The sequence below is a fragment of the Cydia strobilella genome, chromosome 21, assembly GCF_947568885.1.
Source record: "Cydia strobilella chromosome 21, ilCydStro3.1, whole genome shotgun sequence".
Classification (NCBI taxonomy): Eukaryota; Metazoa; Arthropoda; class Insecta; order Lepidoptera; family Tortricidae; genus Cydia; species Cydia strobilella.
Genome location: NC_086061.1, coordinates 4,180,560 through 4,205,190, shown reverse-complemented (window position 1 = coordinate 4,205,190; position 24,631 = coordinate 4,180,560). Strand labels below are relative to the sequence as shown.

Here is a 24,631-nt window from a genome sequence, read left to right as displayed (position 1 = left end):
TAGATTGCAACAAATGTGTACATTGAGTCTCAGGAGGTTAAAATAATAATGAATATTCACCATTGAGTCCTGGTCCCTTACTTGTGCCCTTGTTTTTAAACGTCTCTTTACACTATATATCTATGATGGGAATCTTTCTGCCTATTATGATAATGAAACAAAGTACATATATACATCTATTTTTATTTCAATTTTACATAAAAAATAATACTTTAAATAATTCAACACTTAACAAAAGCATCAAACATGATACGGCGTTCACTTTTGTACTTATAAAAAATAAACTTAATCGGTACTAACAATAGTCTTCATACATACATACATACATACATTACAACTTGTATTTAAAATGTCTTTCAAAGACAAGTTACAGTCCTTTGCAGATATTTCTAAATTCAGCTCCTCCCAAATTGCTTGAATGAATCAAGATGAGGTAACGTTAAACAAGATACATTTGAGAAAAGCAAAATCTATACACGTGTTCAAAATTGACAAGACTTGATACAAAAAACATATTGTTTTTTTTTTTACCTGCATTTATAAGACTGATACCGAATATTCGATTTACTTCGTTTTTTTTTTTGCACTAGAAAGAAGGTAAGCGATCTTGACGTGTTTTTTTATTGAAATATATAAATATACGATGATTTACATTCTGTTGCTTTTTTTAAGTAATTACTGATTTTTTTAAAGCTTTTTAAATAAATAAATAAAATAAAATAAAAATCATTTATTTCGGACCACAGAAATCCATAACAGGTTAGTCGAACATGCAGGAACTTAAAACTATGTTAGATACAATTAATTATTACTTAACTTACTAGATATAGAAATAAAAAGACGTCAAGATTGTTTACCTTTTTTCTAATACTAAAATATCGAATTATAGTATGAGACAGCCTAATTCTATGCAGTTTGTTACCAATATTGCATGGACTTACGTTTAACTGTGGCAATCATTCGGACAGTGTCTATCACTGGGACATTTTTAGGAATTCTGAAACAGCCTGTAGAACGCGATATCATAGATATCTAGAGATATCACATTAGTAATTTAAACGCGAAAAAGTGATTAATGGTCGAGATATATACTCTACGTCATTTAGACATGTTATTCGCAAAATAAGATTATATCACAGACCATCTTACACGGTGGCAAAAAAATATGTGCATCCCCGTTGCCAGAGAGGTTTTGGGATTATACTGAGAAACTTTTACTATGGGACCAATCCCGAAATCGCGAAAAAAAATTGGCTGTTTCATAAATTTTGGCTGGTCCATTTTCTATGAGGGTAATTTTTTTTTAGCGATTTCGTGGTTGGTTCCATAGTAAAAGTTGCTCAGTATAATCCTAAAACCTCCCTGGCAACGGGAATACACAACAACAACAACAGACAATTATTTTTTTCGCGATTTCGGGTTCGGGGTTGGTCCCACTCCCACAGTCAGTTGCTCAGTATAATTCCAAAACCTCCCTAGCACCGGGAATGCACTGATTTTTTATCCACCGTGTATAATAATTATGTATGAACAATATAAATAAAAGATTGAACGTTTTGATCGTGTTTCAACATGGAACACTTGTGACAATTATAATACGAATGAAAGTTAAAATACAAGTATCAATAGTTTTTACATTTCTGTACTTACAGATCGATTCTACTGCTTACTTGAATAAAATTAACTAAACAAATATATTATCGCGAATAATTTTCTTATTGTATCGCTTTTAAAAGTATTCAATAATAGCGTACTAAACTAAAATGCATAATTTCATATAATTCTCATATCATAAAATGCCATTATGTATCGAAAAAATCTTAATCAATGATGAGTATAAAATTTAACATGGAATTTTCATATAAAACTATTTTTGAACAATAGGAATCAACTTTTTTGTTATTACATTTGTTAAAATAAATTTTATATCTCTCTATAGTATTTCATGTAGCTTACGTACGGTGACATCTGTCATCTCCCTACAATTTAACCTTAACACGCGAAATATGTGTGTAAAATTAACGTTTCCGTAAATAGGGTTTTTAGAGTTGCCCAGGAGAACGTAACTATGACAACGAGTGACACTAAAAAGTTGATTCACCCTTATTGACAGTTACAGCAATTTTACACGTCCGAGACGAAAAAATAAGTACCTTTTTGGGCGTCCGCTAGCTGGCGCGATTGCACGGAGCGGGTGAGCGGGATAACGAAAAATTGTATGAGCGTTGATAACTGGCGCGGACGCGTGCGACGGATTTCCCTACAATGGCACCCGCGTGCGTGCGCCCGCTCCATGAATCTAGTATAACTGGATCGGTCATGAGGGGTGGGGGGAAATGACCGAACGGGATAGTCTTATGTATCTTTCAGTAGGAGTAGCAGAGAAAGCGCTGTTATTGTTTGTCCTTGTCACAGTCTCACATTTTTGTTTTATTCCCCACCGTGTATTTAGTATGGTTTATGGTTGGCTACAAATCTACTCGACCAATCATATTGTCGCATTGCGTATGTTCTGTCCCTCACGGGCGCACGCGTATAGTTGATATATGTAATGCTAGGTCTATGGCCCGCTCCGTGCACCCGCGCCACCTAGCGGACGCCATTTGAATTTTACACAATCATTATAATTATGGATGGTATAGAAAGGATGCCAATCTCTTATGTCAGAATTGTTGCAAAAGTGACCGCTTTCAGCTTTAAATAATAGTTCCTAATCTCTCCGGTGGCGCTAGTTAGGCTCTGGGACATGAGTATAACATGAACCATATAAGGCAACAAATAACCCGACCAAATTACGTAGGTTGTTTTTGGTAGTATTTCGGTCGATGGTGGCGCCGCCTAATTACTGTTTTTTGATGGACACTTTTCATACATAGAGATTTGGCTCCTTTATATAGTCTCCATGATTATAATCTTATAGTTTAATCGAATTTAAACTATCGTAAGACATATTAATGCATAGTACGTGACGCCCATCCGTCGTGACCGCTACTCACTCAGACGCTGTTAGTGCTTGAAAATGGAGACCTAGGCACTCCGAAACATGTCGCGCGAGTGACTAAAAACACGTGAAACACGTGAGTGAAACCGCTAAGTTAGTTAAATCTTATAGTTTGTCAATATGCACGTAAATTCTCGGAACAATCGAGATTATCTGTCGATTTTTAATTTGAGAATTTCTATTTTTTTCGTCATATTTCTTTATTTATAAGAGAGGAAAGTTCCCTGACTTTGACAGCTGTGCCACAAAACATACATACTTTGTGGTAAGCCGGTAATCAAACGAGAACTATTTAAATTTTGAGTTGTAGAGAGTCGTACAGCGCCATCTATGACAGTTATCAAATTCGAAGCAAGATTTTTTAAAACAAGCGCTTCGACACCCGAAAACTCTTTTCTTCACACTTTACACATATATACAATCGAGTTCATAAACATGTAAACATGTTTTTAATAAGCAATAAGGAGAAAAATGTGACGTTTTCAAGCAAAAGGCACCTTTGTCGCGACGCACGAAATTTGCTTGTCGATGGCAAGCGACGATGCGTACGTATACGTACATATCGTCGGTACGTTTTACGTGAAAATAATACAAATGTATACATGTTTATATAGTTGTGCCGTTCTTGAGAACGTTCTCCGGTTTGTATGGGGAATGTTCTCGCGCGAGAACACTTTTTATGCTTATGAACTGGACTGTAGGTACATTACATTCGATCTTTAAACAAAATATTCGGATTCTCGCGTATATTAAGTGCACAAAGGAACTATACAACATACATTACATATTGTCACTTACACGTACGAATTGTCTTTAGTCGGGGCCGATGAACAGCGCGCTCACGGCAAAGAACAGGAACACCAAGCCACCGATTATTGTCACTGCAAACGAAATATAATAGGTTAAATAACTTCTAGAAGATGTAATGCCCCCGCCACATACTCGACGAGTGGCATGGGAAGTAGCCTGAGAAGTAGCGTGGCCGCGCTACTCGTCATCGGCCGCCATACTGCCCTGCATACTTCCCATACCACTCGTCGAGTATGTGGCCGGGGTATAAGGTCAATGTGAAGAAGACCGTCTAGCCCAAGAAGCTTTGTCAACGATTTTTCAAACTGAGAGGCAGTCATGAAGTTATACCCTAAACAGGAGCGAGCTGTCACTTTTTTTGCCATACTAAATTGAACCTTATCACCGAGCCAGAAAGGTATTCGTACCAGACTAGAGAAAACGGTCCACATGAGATAGCAAAAGTGGGTCGCGGTGTCCCACTCGCACATGTTGCCAATGTTAAAAAAATACCATTACAATTAAATACTTTCTTATATTATGTAAGTGCTATATTCAGAGTGCGGTTCTGATATCTTTTACGTAATTTGTAAATAGTTATAATGGCAATATTATTAACTGATTTAACCCAAGCATGTGCACAACAAAAAATACATTAATTTTAATATGGTAGACATTGTAGTAACTTTGAATATTAATTGGTATCCCCAACTTGATAATGAAATTTTCAAAATACATGAATGGCGGCGCTCAAGATTTATTTGCGAAATAAAGTATAAAATGGGTAAAAGATGTTGTGTGAAAGGTTGCAGAAGTTAAAGTTTTGTTGATTGTGGTATATCTTTTCACAGGTAAGCCTCAACTATTAAAGTTTACGATAAAAATACAAGAAAACATTGTCAAACTCATTAGGGTGACTATGATGTCGGCACGATGTGAATCGGCCTTACAGAGTTCTTATTACCTCGTACTTACTTAATGTAAAAATAAGTTTACCTAAATAAGTATATCTTTATTTCGGCATTTTTAATTATTTGTTTGATAGATAGATAAATGATTTATTTGTGCACGTAATGAGAGCTAAGAGCGTAATTGCCAAAATTTAAATCCAAAATCCTTAAATATTACAGACACATTTATAGATAATATTCTATATAGGTTGAACACACATTTCCGTCAGTACACAAAGGCGGCAAATAAAAAAAAATGGTGCAATTAACTACGATGACGCTTAAAGATTAGCTGAAGTGTGCAAAAGATAAGCCATTACGTATATGAACATACCATGAGTGCGAAAGAGGCAGACTACAAATGAAAAAAACGTGACCATTTTTAGGGTTCCGTACCCAAAGGGTAAAAACGGGACCCTATCAATAAGACTCCGCTGTCCGTCTGTCAGTCTGTCTGTCATCAGTAACAGCTTTTATAACGACTAAACTAAATTAAGTAAGGTTTTGTGAAGCGTTTTACAGAGGAGAAAAAAACTAAATCCATTCTCTCTGACTTCCTATGCATGAATGAAAAAAGATCTTGGCCAAACTATACATTCCAACTTATCCTAATATCCCACATACATATGACTTATGATCACCCTAATTAGAAAGAGATGCAACCGCCCACTTTGACTTCTCATGTGGACACACTTTTTGGCCCGTGTACTCCATCCGGTTTATTAAAATCTAAATCCGTGGAGGCAGTACACTAACAGTGACATCTAGCTGACAATTCACTCACGAGTTCTAACGCTAATCTTCTGTGCCACCATCCGGCTTCCTATGACCGCCAGGCCGGTACAAAGTGCGCGTCCTAGCGAGCCACCTATTGCCGTCTACCGCTCTCTTTAGCACACTTTAATTAACACAAATCTATATACATCCCACGTCTAAACTTCGATAGCGTGATAAAGCGCACGGGACAGCGACATCTAGCGGACAATTCACTCACCAGTCCTAACAGATATCTTCTATGTACAACGTGCGTGCCCCAGCGAGCCGCCGACCGCGTTCTCGGGCGTGGCGACTGTGGCGAGCACGACTGTCGCCAGCCGCGACCGGTCGCCCCATTCGGCGAGAAACGTTAGTCGCAGCTTGGAGTAGCACCTTTAAGGAAGACTCACCAGTCCTCACGCTAATCTTCTGTGCCACCATCCGGCCTCCTACGACCGCCAGGCCGGTACACAGCGCGTGTCCCAGCGACCCGCCCACCACGACGCCGACCGCGTTCTCGCGCGTGGCGAGCACGACCGTCGCCAGCTGCGACCGGTCGCCCCATTCGGCGAGGAACGTGAGAGTCGCGGCTTGGAGTAGCACCTTTAAGGAAAAATATCGATTAGTGGATACAGTCATTTTTACAGTAAGCAGAAAATTTGTAGTAGTAGTAGTAGTAAAACTCTTTATTGTACAAAAAGAAACATAAAACAAGAGAAAAACGCATCATTTGTACAATGGCGAACTTATCCCTTTCAGCACGGCGTATTAGCACTCTAATACGCCGTTTACACATTGGCATCGCTCGTGCCTCTGTCTTAGTATAGTCAAGTGTAATATGGGTGCATACAACTTACTCCAAATTATGTCCCATAGGTCTTAAAACGCCGACATACTCGTAAGAGCTATGGGGCACCATATTCTTGAATACTTCACTATACGAAAATGCAGCTACGCTACAGGTCTTTACACTTTTGTGAACACACTACTTTTGGTCCTGATTGGTGGTGGTGGTACTGATGGTCTTTTGTTTTGACTGCCGCAACAAAGCAGCATTGGGAAATCGTTTACACGATGTCCCTACTTAACCGTGCCCAGAGGCAGTGTAAGTAACAAATATTTCATGAAACAACAGTAACTCACCTTAATAACGGCGTTTCGTTTCCGCCGTCGGTTCTCCGCTTGACCCTGTTCTAGCATGTCTAAGGTTTCTTCTTTTTCGTCCTGCAATTTCAATAACCATTAGGTTATGACACTTTTTAAAAGAGTTATATACTCAGTGGGTAGAGTATCTAAAGATTGAAATAGAAGAGTAACTAACGAAAAAAAATGGAAAATTGACGGTTTTGTTTGTCAAATAATGTCGCAATTTTCGGGTCGATTTAAATGTAACAGGTAAGAGAAAATTTCTTATGTAAATATCTAAAACACTGAACTGTAGGCATAACTTTGCGTTGTACTAACTAATGCAAATATTACATGAGATGATTAAATTTTAATGAATATAAATTACCTATATTATATAACAATTTACATTACAACACATGCCAAGCGCCAGATAAAATGATAATGTATTTAAATGTATCTTTTGGTAGATGTTTCAGATACACCTTTCAAATGTTAAAGAAATACAATGTGGTTACAGCAAACATCGAAAATATATCTGCATCTCTATCGCTTTTCACTTGTTACGTATGATAAAGATCCTGATCGAATTTTAAGTCATCTTTTTTGCATTTTTTTGAACGTTGTTTTCCTATCCTAAACAGCACAATCGAGCGTAGCTTTATCGAGTATATTTTTACTTGAAAATAGTTGTATTGTATAACCAGCCTTATGAACCGATTTTGCATGTACAACCAGCCTTAAAGTTTATTATGGTTCATTATATTTGTACGTGGGTATTTCTGCACATTGTAGCTTTTCCTCGGTCACCCGTTGACCACGAACGCTGTAAGGGGTTCAAAATGTCGGGATGTATTATAAATTCAATATACGCAATATAATCCGTTTTCATCATAGTTTTATTTAATGTGCACAATCGCGATTTAAACCCACCATTTTTGACCACCACACATATATGAAAGGTTAATCAAGCGATAGAAATGTAGATAGATGAATTTCCGATTTCGACGTTCGCGGTATCCGCCCAGGTAGCATTTTAAAAATGGGGTGATACTTATTGTGCTTACGAGTACAGTAAATTCATTCTTTTTATCCCAGATACTAAAGGCCGGTATAGACGTACTGATACTTGTATGGGAACTGCACGCCGACGTTGCAATTGGCGTGAAGTTCCCATACAAATTGCAGTGGGTCCGTATCGGCCCTAAGTTTGATTGGCCAATCTGTTAATCTATCTGATTTGGTAACTTGACAGTTGGATCAGGCAAATTGGATAGTAGATTGGCCAATTGTTTTTTTTTTAACTTCCCTGACAGTATCTGGGACACAAAACACAGCTTAGTTGTACAAGATTCGTCTTATCAAATTTTGAGATTTAGTGCGCGTAAAAAAATTGTGCTTTATAAACGAAAATTATAAGAACAAAAATTGCTGTACAATTTTTTCGCAAATAAACAAGATTAGGTACATATCCGCCAACAGATACATCTATTTGTATACATATGTGGTATTTTCTATAAAAAGGGACCTTATTGTCGATGGCGCTTACGCCGCACAGCGTCGCGTGGCATTGTATTTATATCGGAGCATCGTTTATAATGGCGTAAGCGCCTTCGACAATAAGGTCACTTTTTATAGAAAATACCACATATGATATTAAACTCGTGAACAATGAGAGCAAAATGTACTATCAATGGGGTATGCTTAAATACATCTCGAGCAGGACATACAAAGCGATTCACAAATGCTGAATTCCTTTTTTCAAAAAACGCAAAGCTTATGCTTTTCAAAAAGGGGTGAATGTGCTAAACGTAAAAATGCTAGGCTAAAAAGAAAAAAACTAATGTGTCATTCGTACTGCCAGGCATAATGACGAAAGTTCACCCTCGGTTCAGGGGCCGTGGAAGGACCGGGTAGGGGATCTTCGGGAGTGGCTCTCGGACTTGAGTGCTGCTCTAAAGGTCCAGGGGACGACCGTGCAGACGTATGACTGGTATGGGAGCCGGTGGGCGACCCGCGCTCTCTTGACGGCTCCTGTTGCAAGTTGATTCCATTTTTTTCTGTTCTAATTCTAACTACTAATTTCAAGGAATTCAACATTTGTCCGAAAATCTAAACATTTAATTGGAGATCTAAGGGACGAATTACGAAGCAGTTATCGTTCCTCGCTTTTCCTACAGCTACAAGTCAATAAAACTTTATTTAAACTCTCACGACTCATACAAACATTAAGCAAATTTAACGGTTTTACTCACATATTTTTACGCAGCGTACTACGTAGGCGAACAACGCGAACGCGAAGCGGCGCGGGGTGAATCAATCCTTTGATACCTATAGAAGTGTCCTACGTGGGCGATCTCGTTGCGAACGCCGTGGGCCCGCCGCGCCGCTTCGGTTCGCGTTCGCCAGTTGTTCGCTTACGTAAGACGCTGAGTTAGTCACTCGCGCGACATGGAGAACCTAGAGGTCTCCATTTTCACTAACAGCGGGGCGGCTATCGTAAATGGTAAGTACGCATGCACTGTTAGTGCTTGGAAGTCTCCACCTAGGCTCAGAGAAACATGTCACGCGAGTGACTGAAAATACGTGAGTTAAGCCGTGAAATTAGCTTAATGTTAGTATGAAGAAAAGTAGGCATTAGGGTCGAACCGATCAATATTTTCATGTGAGAGATAGATACCTAGAAATATAATTATGTCGATGTATTAAGTCGTACGTAAACTTATAATAATTTTTTTAATACAGTTGCTCAAAAAGTGCTACTTTTCGTTGCTGTTTAGCGTACGGAAAGTTGGTTTTCGCGAACTAGTGCTTTTTACTTTTCCAATTTTTTTAAATGTTTACTTGTTCCAATTCATGACCACTTATTGATGAGTGTTAATATTAGTTTCCTTTAAACTTCGTAATCAACATAAAAACCTACTGTTAATGTAAGAATGCGAAAAATATGCATATTTAATATTTTATTACTTACCTCTTCATCATTATAAGTATTATTATACGTTTATTTTTTAATGTTGAAAAACCGTTCTTAATAAGTTGTCTGAATGGAATGGAATGCCTGTCAAAAAAGAGGCGTTTTTTCTTACTGCAAGAATGTTTTATGTTTCCAAAGGCAACATTCGATATTGTTTTTATAAATATACGATACACAAATAATCGTAAATAACGATATTTAGGTAATAATAGTACAATGTTTTAATATTTACAATTGTTTCTGTCTTATAGAACATGCATTTGAAAAAAAAAAAAACTCATGAAGTGGGTTCAATAATAATAACAAAATCTATTCTAGTCGAATAAAAGCTAGAAAAACACCTCTTCATAATGTCAATGTCAATGATGTCAGTGTCACCGAATTAATAATATAAAAGTTTCGAATTCCTTTCCTTACTTGTTGCTTTTCTTATTTTTTCGCAACTGTATTAAAAAACGTCGTTCGATACACGTGCGGATATGTCATTCTTCATTTGTCAAGTAATGACATACTTTCCGCACTAGCATCGAAATGTACTATTGCCCTTTAGTTGGCAAAAATATAGGGTACCCATTTACAATACCGTCAATACCTAACCTAATAAACTATGTATATTTACCTACAGGGGCCCATTTTTCGAACGGTATTAGTCTAATATTATTAGAGTGTTGCCATGGTAATACGACTTGACAGTTCGTGGACTAATAATATTAGTCTAACACCGTTCAAAAAATAGGCCCCATGGGTTACCATGGTAACACACTAATAATATTACACTAATACCATGCGAGAAATTAGCCCCATAGCGCATCTAATCAGTTTTTGTGTTAAGATTATACGCGTCATGTATAAGTACTTAATCTTAGATTTAAATAAAAGATAGAAACAAATCACGATAAGCTCCTTGCTTTGTACCGACTGATAAGCAGATTACAATTTAATCGGTTAAACCAATCTTGAAACCTTTCAATCTTAATCTATCTTTTCACCTGACATTTTTGCTAATCATTTGCTTAAATTAAAATTTTATCCGGTCAAAACCATGATAAAATCGGTACCTAACACTGATCTTTACGATTAAATAGAATTTTATTGAAATAAATCAATTAAAAACAAACTAATTAAACGCGTACGAGAAAGAGACTATCCTAGGAGTATAATATTATTTCCTTTAAACCCCCTATTCTGTAATATGTGTAACTATGCCTGGCCTGAGCTTTATTTTAGACAATTGACAACTACATACAGGGTTTAACCCTTAGTCAGACTCTGCTTAGGTAGTTGAATAGTGGGTCTTACTGAACACCTTTCGAATCTCAATAGCAAAAATGTAGGCTCGCATATCCCATAGAAAAATCAGCCTGGTCGAAATTTATCAAACAATCAATGTTTTTGAAAACTTGGTTTCATTATAAAAGATGTTCAGCATAACCTATATCTATCATCTCGCAAAGTATGGCTATAAGATTAAAAACTCTCTAACTAGTTCATGAAATAGCAGACGTAATCCTAGAAACCTCCCAAGCATTCAGTGAGCATTAAAACAAAACACAAACCTGATCCTCCCTCCTTTTCAATTCACTCTGCACCTCCTCCAGCTCCTCCTGCCCCTCATTCGGATCCATCTTCCACCCATCCCTCAACATCTTGATACCAAATATAGCGAAAAGCGCTGCGCTTATATAATACGTGTATATCCTTGGTATGTATGTCGCGATCCAGCCGAAAGCGGCAGACAGGATTGTCATGAAGACGAGGGCAGATATGGCGCCGGCGAAGACGATGACGCGAGGATGCTTCATTGCCATGATGGCGGCGATGAAGAAGGTTTTGTCGCCAAGCTCGGAGACTATGACGACGGATAGGGACGCGAGGAAACCCTGCCAGAAGCTCCCGGTGGTTGCCGCGCGCTGGAAATAAAAAATGTTTATGTTATAATCATGTTTTATTTTTAGTATGGACGAATAATCCATGAAGATTTTTTTTAGAAAGTTTACTTTTTTTATGTCATTAAACAAAATCACAAACAAGGCTCAGAGAAGAAACAGAGAAATAAGATCTGGCTTCTTTTCTTCAGATTTATAATTGACTAGCGAGCCGCCCCGGCTTCACACGGATGCAATGCTGATGTATTATACATATAAACCTTCCTCTTGAATCACTAAAAAAAACCGCATCAAAATCCGTTGCGTAGTTTCAAAGATCTAAGCATACATAGGGACAGACATCCATCCAGACAACAGGAAGCGACTTTGTTTTATACTATGTGGTGATACTGTTAAGTTACTTAAAATGAGTGTCCGACCGAATTTGTGGTTTCGGCATAAATATCAAGTTCCGTTTCGACCAAAATACTCCCGAACCTTTGTATTTTCGGTAGTGTCCGGTGTAAGTATCGGTTTCGGTTACGGCAGTTTCAGCCGAAGGTTCTAGATTCTAGACTAGAAGAGAAAGGGGACTAGGGCAAAACCGAACCTTCGGTTTCGGCAAAATATCCGACTTCGGTCAGACACTACTTTAAAATGCACGTGCGAGGTGAGCTTTCAATGTCGCCCAAATTTAAAGGAAGATCTAATCATTTAAATATACGAAGTAGTGCAAATCTCCATAAAGATATGGGTCGTTCCGAGCAATAAGATAATAAACAAAGAAAGAGTCATAAAAGAGGACGACAGATAAAACCGGCCAAGCGCGAGTTGGACTCGGGTACTGAGGGTCCCGTATTGGTAACACAACTGAAGTAAATAAACTATAAAAGTACCGTAAAGATGAACTGAATCAAGGTACAGCCAGCATCATTACCTTAGGACACCCTCCTCCAATTGAGGAGGGACTTAAATCTTCTCGGGCAAAGGTGTAGGGTTAGAGCCGGTGTAGTTTTATTTGACGTTCATAAGCGCATTGTATTTGCCTACTTGAAAAACTATCTTTATTAGTAACGAATAAAACAACGCGGCAAAACTACCTGCGACCTTGGAATACTGTTCGAACTAGAGATACAACTACACTTCATACTCATTTTGTTAAGATAAGTATTAGAGAATGGTAAATACTTTTGACGCGGAGTCTGATCCGCTATACTTTTGATGGTGACTATACAAACTTAATTTAATTTAGCCGTTGTCCCAATACATCGGCAATATCATATGGTAACAAATATAAGTTTGTCATGGAATAAATCTTATCTTTGAATTGCGGAACCCTAAAAAGAGAAGTTTACAAGAACCTTATCGTTGATAGATGGTACAATCTATGTGTCAATGGACTACATCTGCATTTATATCGTATCGAAGTATTTGTCTGTTGTCAATAAGGCGTTATGCGCTTAAAGTATTTATTAAAATTCGCTCTTATTGACTACTTTGGTGGTCAAAAAATGTGACATTTTATTTAAATCTACGCCGCGACAGTATCTGTGACATGATCTCTTCAAACACATACCTATTTAAAGAAAGTATATCTAGCTAGATTATAGATACTTAAGCTCTTTGGATATAGATTTTTAGTTTTTAATTAGTTTAAACTAAGTTTAGACTGTACCTATATTTACAGTTTATTAATTATATGCAAAAAATGTACTTATGGAATTATATAACAGATGTCACATATATTGCGTTGCGTACCCATAACATAGGCAACACTGAGAAGAAGAAGTTCTAAGGGCCACCCCACACTACAGTCTTTCGAGCGTCGTCGTCTTGCCAGCGCCCGCCCAACGGCGACGCAACTTTTGCGTTGCGTCAACGCAACGTCGGCGCGACGGCAGCAGCGTTTATCGAGCGCCAGCGTCTTACCGGCGTCCACGCAGCGACGACACGTCAGTAACGTTTTTCGACTCAGGGCAAGAACGCTGTGCAGGCGCTGACAAGACGCCGACGTTAGAGACGTCGCGTCGTCGCTGCGTGGACGCTGGCTTTCGATAAACGCTGTTGCCGACGCGTCGACGTTGCGTTGACGCAACGCAAAAGTTGCGTCGCCGTTGCGCGGGCACTGGTAAGACGACGACGCTCGAAAGACCCTCGAAGTGTGTGGTGACCCTTAGATAAGGCCACTTCAAAGTATCGTAACAAAATGAGGCATAATATATAATTTATGTAAATAGAAATTTCTCACGATTTACACAGTCTATGTTTATTTAGCATTACATTTGCATACATGGCTATGCAAACTGTTAACAAACAAATCACTATTATAATAGATCTAATTAAATATTTTAATTGCACCTAGACATTGCAAACAAGGTCAATGAACTTCGGCAAAGAATGATCAAAGATTACATATGACACTAGAACAGATACATCAGACTACACGAAAAAAATAATTGAATATTGTTACGTCTACATTGGCAAGCTAAAATGAACCTTAAGTAGGTAGATATTTTCAGTTTTGACATTCCTGACATTGCTAAAAATGATGCTAAGGGCATGCGATTGGGCAACAGCGGTAGTAACGAGAAGTCAACCAATCAGGACTTGCCCTTTGGCGATAAAGTTACTTGGTACAGTCAGTGATATGAACTTTTAAAATGTTTAGAATAAATTTAAAAGTGGAAAAATTACTGCCTTGGGTGAGACTTGAACTCACGGCCTTTGGATACTCCAGCGCTCTGCCAACTGAGCCACCAAGACCTCATCCATAGTCAGCAAATCTTCCCACTATATGGTTCTAGGGGACCCTAGCGACATCCAGAGGCCGTGAGTTCAAGTCTCACCCAAGGCAGTAATTTTTCCACTTTTAAATTTATTCTAAGCTTAATAGCATCGATCGCAGACGTTTCTGCTTGTTAAAAATTAATTTTTAAAATGATTTCGAGAGGCCTATCTATTAAAAGTATAAATTTGTGAGTAATCTGTAGCACAGCCAGGGGTGCGAAACTCCTTGCTTCGGGCAAACTCGCCTCCGTGCGGCTCAGCATTGGAGCAATCAATAGGGTTGGCACAACTTGACGTCCCTTTACGTGCACGACCACAGATAATGACTTGAATTTTGACAACCCTAAATAGCCGAAAGGGATAGTGCCATATATTAGAAAGGGACAGCATGATTCGACCATGAACTGCTCAAAGGTTGACTGGAAGAGATCCCTTATAGGGATAAGTCCGCCTTTGTACATTGTATATATTTATGTTCTTTTATTGTGTTTGTAATCTGTCTTATGTACAATAAAGTGTTTACATACATACATACATACTGCTGTCAAACTTCGGTTTTGTAGGAGGTTTCCTTTCTGTGTGGTAGTACTATTATTTATTCTGTGGCACAGCGACATGTTAAGGGCATGCGATTGGGCAATAGCGCAGTACCTAACGAGAAGTCAACCAATCAGGGCTTGCCCTTTGGCGATAAAGTTATTCGGTATAGTCAGTGTTATAAACATTTCAAAAGTAGTCCTATAAGTCATATTACAGGAAAACCTATGAGAAGGGTCAAGTGTGAATCGATTTTAAGGGAAAAGGGAATACGGAACCCTTAAGACGTGAGTCAGACTCGCACTTGGCCAGTTTTGCATATAATTAGTACGGCAAAGAACGTTACGTTTTAAAGGCATTTGACACACTGACACAAATTGATACAAATTTCTAAATTTTCTATTTAAAATATAAACAACTAGGATATAAGGGTTGATCCTGAAAATAAAAAACTAGGATATAAGGGTACCTATTACTACCTACAATCAGGAAAAATACATACAGATGCTAGTAATTATATATTATGTGCAACTATAGGTATTTACACTTACATTTTGTACGCTATAGGTATTTACTTATTAATAAATTCAAGAATAGTAGAGCAAATATTTAAAGTATACTACCCGCTACAGTGAGATTATTCATAAGCGTGTGTTGAGGTCGTGAAAAGAAGGTCGTTGTGTTATTTATTTAAGTAATTGTTTTTTCCTTTATTTACTTTTGGTACTTTTCGACCGAGTGAAGTGAGGACTTACGCGGTTATCAACTTATCAGTTATCAAAGTGATGCAAATTCGCCCGACCGCACGACATTTGATCTCGAGTGACATGAGAATAGGGACTTCATTCGTTTGTCTATAATTTAAAAAAAAAATCGTCTTGACGGAGGATCGAATTGCCGCCATTACTATTGTCATTTGTTTGTTGGTTTTTTGCTGTTACGAAAGTAGAATTGTGAAAAGTTGTTTGTAATTCACATTTTATTTGAAAATATGAGTAGTTTGTTTTTGTATTTGTTAATATTTATTTTTTATTGTATTATTTTAATATCTATAGTCTATATATATTTTACAGGTAGCACTATTAGTAGCAATGCAGGTCATTTCCCTTCTGAACCCATCTTAGAGTATTAATGATATGTGTGTAGATAAAGTAGTGTATGCAACTGTACATAATTAGGCCTTAAAACACTCGTGTGATTCTATTATGAAACTCGCCAACGCTCTTTTCATAAAACCACAAGTGTTTTAAGGTCTCTCATTATGAATCACCTGCATAAACTACTATTATAGTATTTAAGTTGAAATAAAACTATGAAAACGGATTATATCGCGTATATTGAATTTAGATAGGGAAGATGGCTTTTCTCTACCACCAGCTTGGGATCCTGTAGTCCATCTGATAAAGGAGCAAGCGAGACATAGACTGTGAGACCTTAGTGTTGGATGATGTTGGACATTGTGAGTATAATATGTTTTGAAAAGATGTGTCCCGCCGAGTTTGTTGCCGGTCCCATATTGGGATACCCTCCTACAATTTAGGAGGAAATTAAATCTTCTCGGGTCCGTGGTGTAGGGTTGGAGCCGGCGTAGTTTTTATCGCGTATATATATATATATATATATATATATATATATATATATATATATATATATATCTTTACTTGAAAATAATTGTAGTGTATAACTAGCCTTATGAACCGATTTTGCATGTACAACCAGCCTTAAAGTTTATAGTCTATGATTGTTCATTATTTTAGTATGTGGGTATTTTTGCACTTTGTAATTTTTCCTCAGTCACCCGTTGACCACGAACGCTGTAAAGGGTTCAAACCGCCGGGATGTATTATAAATTCAATATACGCGATATAATCCGTTTTCATAGTTTTATTTTATTTAACTATTTAAGCGTATTATGATTGTTTTTATTGTTGGATATTTCTCAATGAAATAATTTTTTTACCTTATCTTATCTGATAACGACAGAGTACCTTTTGAAAATGTCCATAGTAATGTCACATACGTCACATACACCTAATCTCAAGTGGGTGAAATTGGACTGCCTACGTGATATGATAATCGAAGGGTAAATACATCATCTATCTATTCTAGATCGTATGACAGGTGCGTGAATCAACTTGTTCTTTTCACTCGTTGCCATGGTTACGGTCGTTTGGGTCACCCTTTACATTTTAGTTTTATGGCACCAAACATACATTTTTGTGGTAGTATAAGCCTTCACAATAGGTTATCTACCAAGTACGATAATATAATGCCATAGAGTAACTTATACTAGAGCGGTACTGTCATAGTAAATTTTGTAACCACAGTAAATTCACTGCCATCTATCGACACTCTTTAAAACTAAAAATGAAGGTTTATAAAAATACGATAAATTGTATTTAAATATGGATAAATGATTTTTTTTATTTGCATTAATTATTTTTATGATTTTGACCCATGTTATTTCACTGATATGCGTAAAAATTGTTAAATAACAAACGAAACCGTCAACGCCATCTATACGACAGTAGGACAAAGCTAGTAGCGCCCTCTGATCGAGTAAAATTTTCTTGATTTTCGAGGCACATTTTTTCCTTAGACTGTATCCATCTATTACGGAGTTATATCTATCTTTGATAATGCGGTACAATACTACTTTGCTGAAGGGGCCGGCCTTTATTCTAGCCGAGTGTACGGCGGCCGCCGAATGCTAATGCGCGCGAAACGAGCACACAACCTTATGCGACTTAATTGCATCCTTGCGAACTACTACTTACGCACTCTACTGTTATAATGTAGTACGCGATTCGTAAACAAGAAAAAACCGGCCAAGTGCGAGTCGGACTCGCGCACGAAGGGTCCCGTACCATTACGCAAACAACAGCAAAAAAATCACGTTTGTTGTATGGGAGCCCCATATTCATATTGTACTGTTTTTAGTATTTGTTGTTATAGCGGCAACATAAATACATCATCGGTGAAAATTTCAATTGTCTAGCTATCACGGTTTATGAGATACAGCCTGGTGACAAACGGACAGACAGACAGACAGCGGAGTCTTAGTAATATGGTTTCGTTTTTACCCTTTGGGTATGGAACCCTAAAAACGTTTAAGGGGCGATTTTATTGACAAGTTTTTTTCGTTTAATTTTGTTAAAATTACGGGCGTATTCTAATTTTAATAACAGGACATGAATTAAATCTGAATTAGTCTGTCAGTGTCAAAAGTGACAGTTCTTCGACCAAATACGTCACTTTTGACGTGCTTTTGGCGCTGACAAATCAGATCCAAATCTAGATAATCCCTGTTTGGCTGGTTTGGAGAGCTAGGCGGAATAAATATGAAATACACAAATTCCCGCTATTAAAAAAAGTTGTGGTTTGTCAATATAAGTTTTGATTGGCTAAAATTTCCACGAGTATATGTCAAACCTCATGCGCGGCATTACACTTTTGACGTTGTCAACATGCGCGCTGTACACTAGCCATCAGATACAAATATCTGAACAAGCCTCTATTGTCAATGCGTTAGAGTGCGTGTTCAGATATCTCTGAGCACCTTGGACGCTCCGATATATCTGATGGCGACTGTACAGTTGAGTCGCTCGCGGCACAATTCCCGTGGGGTAATTTCTGACCTCGTCAGACTTCCATAGCTATCCTAGTTCGTTGGCGACTACAGATATCCCGCAAAATGCATTCACTGACTACGAAACCCGAAACGATAAAAGCAATGGTAAGTTCCCACAGGAACCGAAATAAAAACACATTATTTACCAACTGATCTATTTTTATTTTAGATAGGTACGCCAGCGGAAGAAGTGACGTCAAAGTTATGATTGCCAATTTTTATTTTAGGTAATGACGTCAAAGTGCAAAAATAATTCAAGTCTCAAGGGCAGAAGCGTTCTCGACGTGAGGTAGTATGTGGTAGGGCGTTAACCGCACCTTAGGTACCATCGGTTGCTATGTAGGTACAGCTAGTATGACTACTAGCTGTACCTACAGAAGGCGAAAAATCTCCTTATATGATCATATTTTTCTAAGAGACGTTGATATTCGTAGACGTGGAAAAAATATATGTAGTTCTTGATTATATTATCTATTAACTTATTAACTTCGCTCGATAAACTGAAATAAATGTCATATACGAAGGAAAAAATGACCAAAGCCTCCGTTTACCGGACAGGTGCCTGAACCGCTCGGCTATCCGGCGGTCATAGAAAATAATTTAATTTGTTTTTAGAGTACTTCGCTCGATACAATGAATTCCGAAAGTAACCTCTAACTCGGACTTTTAATAAATAAATAATAAATAAATAAATAAATATTATAGGGATATTCTTACACAAATTGGCCTCGGTAAGCTCAAGAAGGCTTGTGTTGTGGGTACTCAGACAACGATATATATAATACTTATACAAATACTTAAATACATAGAAAACATCCATGACTCAGGAACAAATATCTGCATGTGTTCATCACACAAATAAATGACCTTACCGGGATTCGAACCCAGGACCATCGGCTTCACAGGCAGGGTCACTACCCACTAGGCCAGGCCGGTCGTCAACGGTCGTTTAATCCAACTTTACTCGGTTATTTCTGACTGTTACGTTTTCAGGGCTAAACTATTGAAATATTTGATTGATTACTCTATTTTATACATACATTCCCTTGAACCAGCCAGTAATAAAAGTCAGCTTGGACTATTGCTTGGTAAAGAAAGGCATGATTTATTCTTATTTAATAAACTGGCGTGAATGGCTTTCGGTTGCGATGGGTTCCATGTTCCATCCCACATTTCTGTTGACAATAAAATTGTTAATTCTGAGATTTTGATAACTGGGTTGGCACTTTCAGACAATTCATGTAAGCAAAACCCATCTATGCCTTTTCTGTTTAGGGTCAATGTGGTGAAGACCAGCATATAAAATTTATTGCTGGGAAAATCGTCGTAGGGCATTCTCGAATTTGTATACGTGCGTTGCTCAGACATAAGAAAGGAAGAGCTTAACTCCTGCTCTACCGACCTTCTGCAATTTCTCCTCTACTGGCCCACTAAGATGGGCCAGCGTGTAGTGAGGGTAGTGGTGTAGGATGGCTTATGGAGCGGCGGGATGGCAATGGGATGGCCACGGTGTCGGTTATTCGGCCGCACATTAAAGGTAGTGAGTCAGCGATGGCAGTACGCATCTACACGTGACCCAGAACTATATTGGGTAGTTGCGTTTCAACCATCGCGTGGCCATCTCGCTGGTCCAACGCTGGGCCATCGTGTAGAGGAGACATCACCATCGCATGGACATCTCGCTGGTCCAGCGCTGGGCCATCGTGAAGAGGAGCCATAAGTGGAGTATATAAAAACTAATAGGAAACCCCAAATATTAAGTAAAAACGAAGCGGAAAGCGGATCGAAGCAGCATCAAATTAAGAAATCAATATTATCAACTCAATGAAAAGTTATTAAATTGCCTAGTTTTCACCTACTGCTTCACTGACTGATTTCAAAAAACCGCAGAAAAACGACAAAAAAATAACGTTCGTTGTATTCTGGGAGCCCCACTTAAATATTTATTTTATTCTGTTTTTAGTATTTGTTGTTATAGCGGCAACAGAAATATATCATCTGTGAAGATTTCAACTGTCTAGCTATGTTCATGAGATACCGCCTGGTGACAGACGGACAGACAGAGGAGTTAGTAATAGGGTCCCGTTTTTATCCTTTGGGTACGGAACCCGAAGGAAGTTGATGATTCGTGGGGCTTTTGTATGTATATTTTTCATCTTGAATTTAGATTTTTTTTGCTTTCAAAGGCATCACATTTGATTGGCACTATTGTCATCTCATAAAGTCAGGATATGATGAAGAAATTCGGGAAAATCGAGCGAGTCCTTGTAATATTATACCTAGACACACCACCCTATAATTATTCGAGAGTTTTTTGACTTTTTTGCATACTAACTCGTTAAAAACTGACATTTGGTAACATGAAACTGATAATGAAGAGTACAAAATAATTCGATTCTTCTTTTGTTAAAATCAATAAATAGAAGGGGGTCAAATTAGGCTTATTCGTTTTTGTTTATTTTAAGTAGCGCGCTACATAAACTTTTGCATTTGTACCAAAAGTTATTGTAGTCATTTCAAATTGATATTGAATAAGTGGGGCAAAACTAATTATTACTATTATGGTATACTTTCAGTGTTGTTAACAATGAGTGTTTTTAAACCCAGAAAGATAACACAAGTCTTAAGCACTTAAAACACGGTGATCTCATTTTAATTATACTTAATTCAAATGTTTAAAGAGTTTCAGGTTATAGACTGATGAAAGTTTACACAAATAAGTGTAAGAAGTGTTATTTGGTTTTGTCGAAGACTTTTTTCAAAAAACTTTTCACTGAGTTTCATTTTACCATTTTTATTCCCGAAAACGAATGTTATTTATGTATTAGGTTTCAAAAGGTCAACGAATAGGCCAGCGCTTATTAAAAAGTTTATATGAACAATTTTTTATAAACTTGCTCTACAAAATGGTGAAATTCTGCGATTGATATGAAACATAAGTTATAAACTCTATAATACTAAATGGTTATTTGGTTAAACCCTAATAAACAACAATCCTAATATGGTTTTTGAATAAAACTATTGCTTTTGTATACATATAGCTATTGACCAGTGTTCTTTTGAACACAAAATATCACACTATAACGATAATGTGTGATGTGTCTAATATAATTTCACAGTCCATGTAAAGCTTTTGTTTAAACAAAACATATAGGTACACAACCTAATCTATTGTTTTACAACACACCTGCAAAAATATATCCGTCAGCCATGTCGTTATATCAGGACTCTCTGTCACCGGTACACTGTCAGGCACCACAGTTGTGCTAAACCAGTCAAATTCTGTCGTATTCATTTTTATCACTTCACTATTCCAACTGTCAACCGCACTGCCCGTGAGAAAACAAAACACTGACTTCTGAAAGCATCTGCTATCATAACTTTATCATTATCATTTTCAAGATCAGATAATGTTTATACGTTTTTAGATTCACGACACGCGCGCGCCGCTTTAGCGCGTATACTGACACTAAGCGTGTAGTTTCGTAGGAAAACTTGTGTTATTTAGCTAGGTACAATCGATGTCAGATATATGTTCACATTTTTCGCCTTATACAAACTGGAAAACTATAAAAGCGACTGATAGCTTGGTTTGTGATAGGGGTACCGGGTACCGGTTTGCAGTGTTTGCACATGTAGGATTTAATGACTGGTCCAGTGCATATAACCATCGAGTTTGATTTTCCCGGTTAAAATTGTAAAGATATCGAGCTCATTTTATAAAAGGCTATGTGTCTTTTTCTAACAAATATGTTTTTTAGAAAGAGAGGTAAACAGCGACTTAAGGAACTTCTTCTGGATGGGCTCGGTTGAATTTCACACATAGAATATTAATTTTTTTAAATCTTTTGAAACGACTTTCTGAATTGTTTTTCATATGAGGTGATTCACTCGGTTAACCACGGTCCTTTTGTTTTACAGACGAGATGGCTTATCATAATCTTTGTCATTATCATGAAGGTATTACACCAGCGCCGGAATATATATACCTAGGTACAGTCAAAAGCAATAGTTGCGAAGCGGGCGAGGTGTTCAAAACGATCTTGACGAAACTTTATTGTTAAGAGAATAAGAGCGCCTCAAGGTAATTTTGAACACCTCGCCCGCTTAGCAACTTCTGCTGCTGACTGTAGACGATGCTCTTATTACATTTTTGACTTCGAAATAGTATGACTGACACAGTATGTCAATGAAAATTATCCCTTCTCAGAAAAAAAAACCTTCCGAAACGCTCGCGGCAAAAATTCCGTGGTGTCATTTTTAGGATTCCGTACCCAAAGGGTAAAAATGGGAACCTATTACTAAGCCTCCACTGTCCGTCTGTCTGTCCGTTTGTCACCAGGCGGTATCTCATGAACCGTGATAGCTAGACAGTTGAAATTTTCACAGACGATGTAGGTATTTCTGTTGGCGCTATAACAACAAATACTAAAAACAGAATAAAATAAATATTTAAGTCGGGCTCCCATACAACAAACGTGATTTTTTGCCGTTTTTTTTGCGTAATGGTACGGAACCCTTCGTGCGCGGGTCCGACTCGCACTTGGCCGGTTTTTGGGCTCTAATCAGACTTCTACAACAAATACTAAAAATTACATACATTTATGTACATAAATACATAGTCTGTTAATCACGCCTATTTCCCTGAGGGGTAGGCAGAGACCACGGATTTCCACTTGCTACGATCCTGACATACCTCTTTCGCTTCTTTCACTTTCATAACATTTCTCATACACGCTCGCCGGTTTAGGGTGCTCTTGACCTGGCCTTTCTTTCATTTATTTATCATACTTATTAATACCGGTACTGACAGTACTGCATGTGTTTTACTAGGTTAAGAGACTTAGTTAAGCGCAAGACATACATTTCTCTGTTATCTTATCAGCATCGAAGGTCAAAACGACTAGTCTCAAATGATATTTTCACACGAATAGGTGAATACAATTTGCGAAAGTAATGTATCACAAACTAATAATAACTAGTATTTTTATACTTAAAATGCGTGCTGCGTTAGAAATAAGTAGAACAGACTTGATCTCCAGAATTATTCTCTCTCTTCAGTCGGTCCCTCAATGCTGAGGATCGTGACATCATGTCCTTCTGTTGAAGATCAGGTTCCTCCATTGGCTTCTATTCTTCGCCAAGCGCATTGGCCTCGTGCAAGTTTAATTGCATAAGTGCAGTGATTTGAGCACACCATCTAGTAGGAGGAGGGCCCTGAGGTCAGATGCCTTCAACTTTACCCGTCATTATAACATTCTCCAGGCTATCCGAGGAGCGACGTGAGAGGTGTCCGAAGTAAATGAGTATTAGGTCCTGGCATATTGTTGACAACCGGCGTTTTATGCGTAGCTCTTCCAATATGGACTGATTAGTACGCCTAGCAGAATTATACAGGTATATTAAATTTAAAATAGATCTTATAAACAAAATAACAATTCTGACTCTACTACGTTGTCAAAAACATAACGTTACAGCGATTGGTCCCTTTTGGAACAGTGTAAAAACGGGACCCTAATTACTAAGACTCCGCTGTCTGTCTGTCTGTCCGTCCGTCTGTCACCAGGCTGTATCTCATGAACCGTGATAGCTAGACAGTTAAAATTTTCACAGATGATGTATTTCTGTTGCCGGAATAACAACAAAACAGAATAATATAAATATTTAAATGGGGCTCCCATACAACAAACGTGATTTATTTTTTGCCGTTTTTTGCGTAATGGTACGGAACCCTTCGTGCGCGAGTCCGACTCGCACTTGGCCTGATTTTTAAAACCTGGTAAGTTGGTAACCTTATTAAAGAAAATAGTGGTAACTATACTTAGTTCCGCCCACTAATATCATAACTAAATCATAGGGATGTGATATTTACCTAATTAACATACACGCAACTATCAACTAATTTACAAAACACATTTGTGTACCATTATAAATAGACCACGTAGTTCGTAGTAACTGTGGGTGTTCAGAGTTCTCATGCTGGTTTATTATGTTACTATGTGTTATTGTATAACAATCCTGCGTAATGTTTATTAACGTGTCCTTGCCGTGTGTTATAGAATGGTTGCACGAGCGAAAGCGAGTAACGTACTCTGGCTAACCAGGGTAACGTGATATTTTTATTCAAAACTGAAAATAGATGCACCTAAATAAAAAATGTGACCGAACCTGCGTCTTCAGTTTACGCGGCTAACGCCTGGCCACCACACTAGA

The 24,631-nt window shown here is 37.8% G+C and overlaps 1 protein-coding gene across 1 annotated transcript in view; it reads right to left on the bottom strand.

The window, feature by feature from the left end:
• Positions 1 to 167: 167 nt before the first annotated feature.
• LOC134750851 (putative divalent cation/proton antiporter TMEM165) overlaps positions 168 to 24,631 on the bottom strand; it is a 38,831-nt gene continuing 14,367 nt past the window's right edge. The window contains exons 3-6 of the mRNA XM_063686086.1: positions 11,155 to 11,508; positions 6,640 to 6,720; positions 5,907 to 6,099; positions 168 to 3,882 (exon numbers count right to left, since the gene is read on the bottom strand). Of these exons, the coding sequence (XP_063542156.1) occupies positions 3,815 to 3,882; positions 5,907 to 6,099; positions 6,640 to 6,720; positions 11,155 to 11,508 (696 nt within the window). The 3' untranslated portion in view covers positions 168 to 3,814. The remainder of the gene's footprint in view (positions 3,883 to 5,906; positions 6,100 to 6,639; positions 6,721 to 11,154; positions 11,509 to 24,631) is intronic.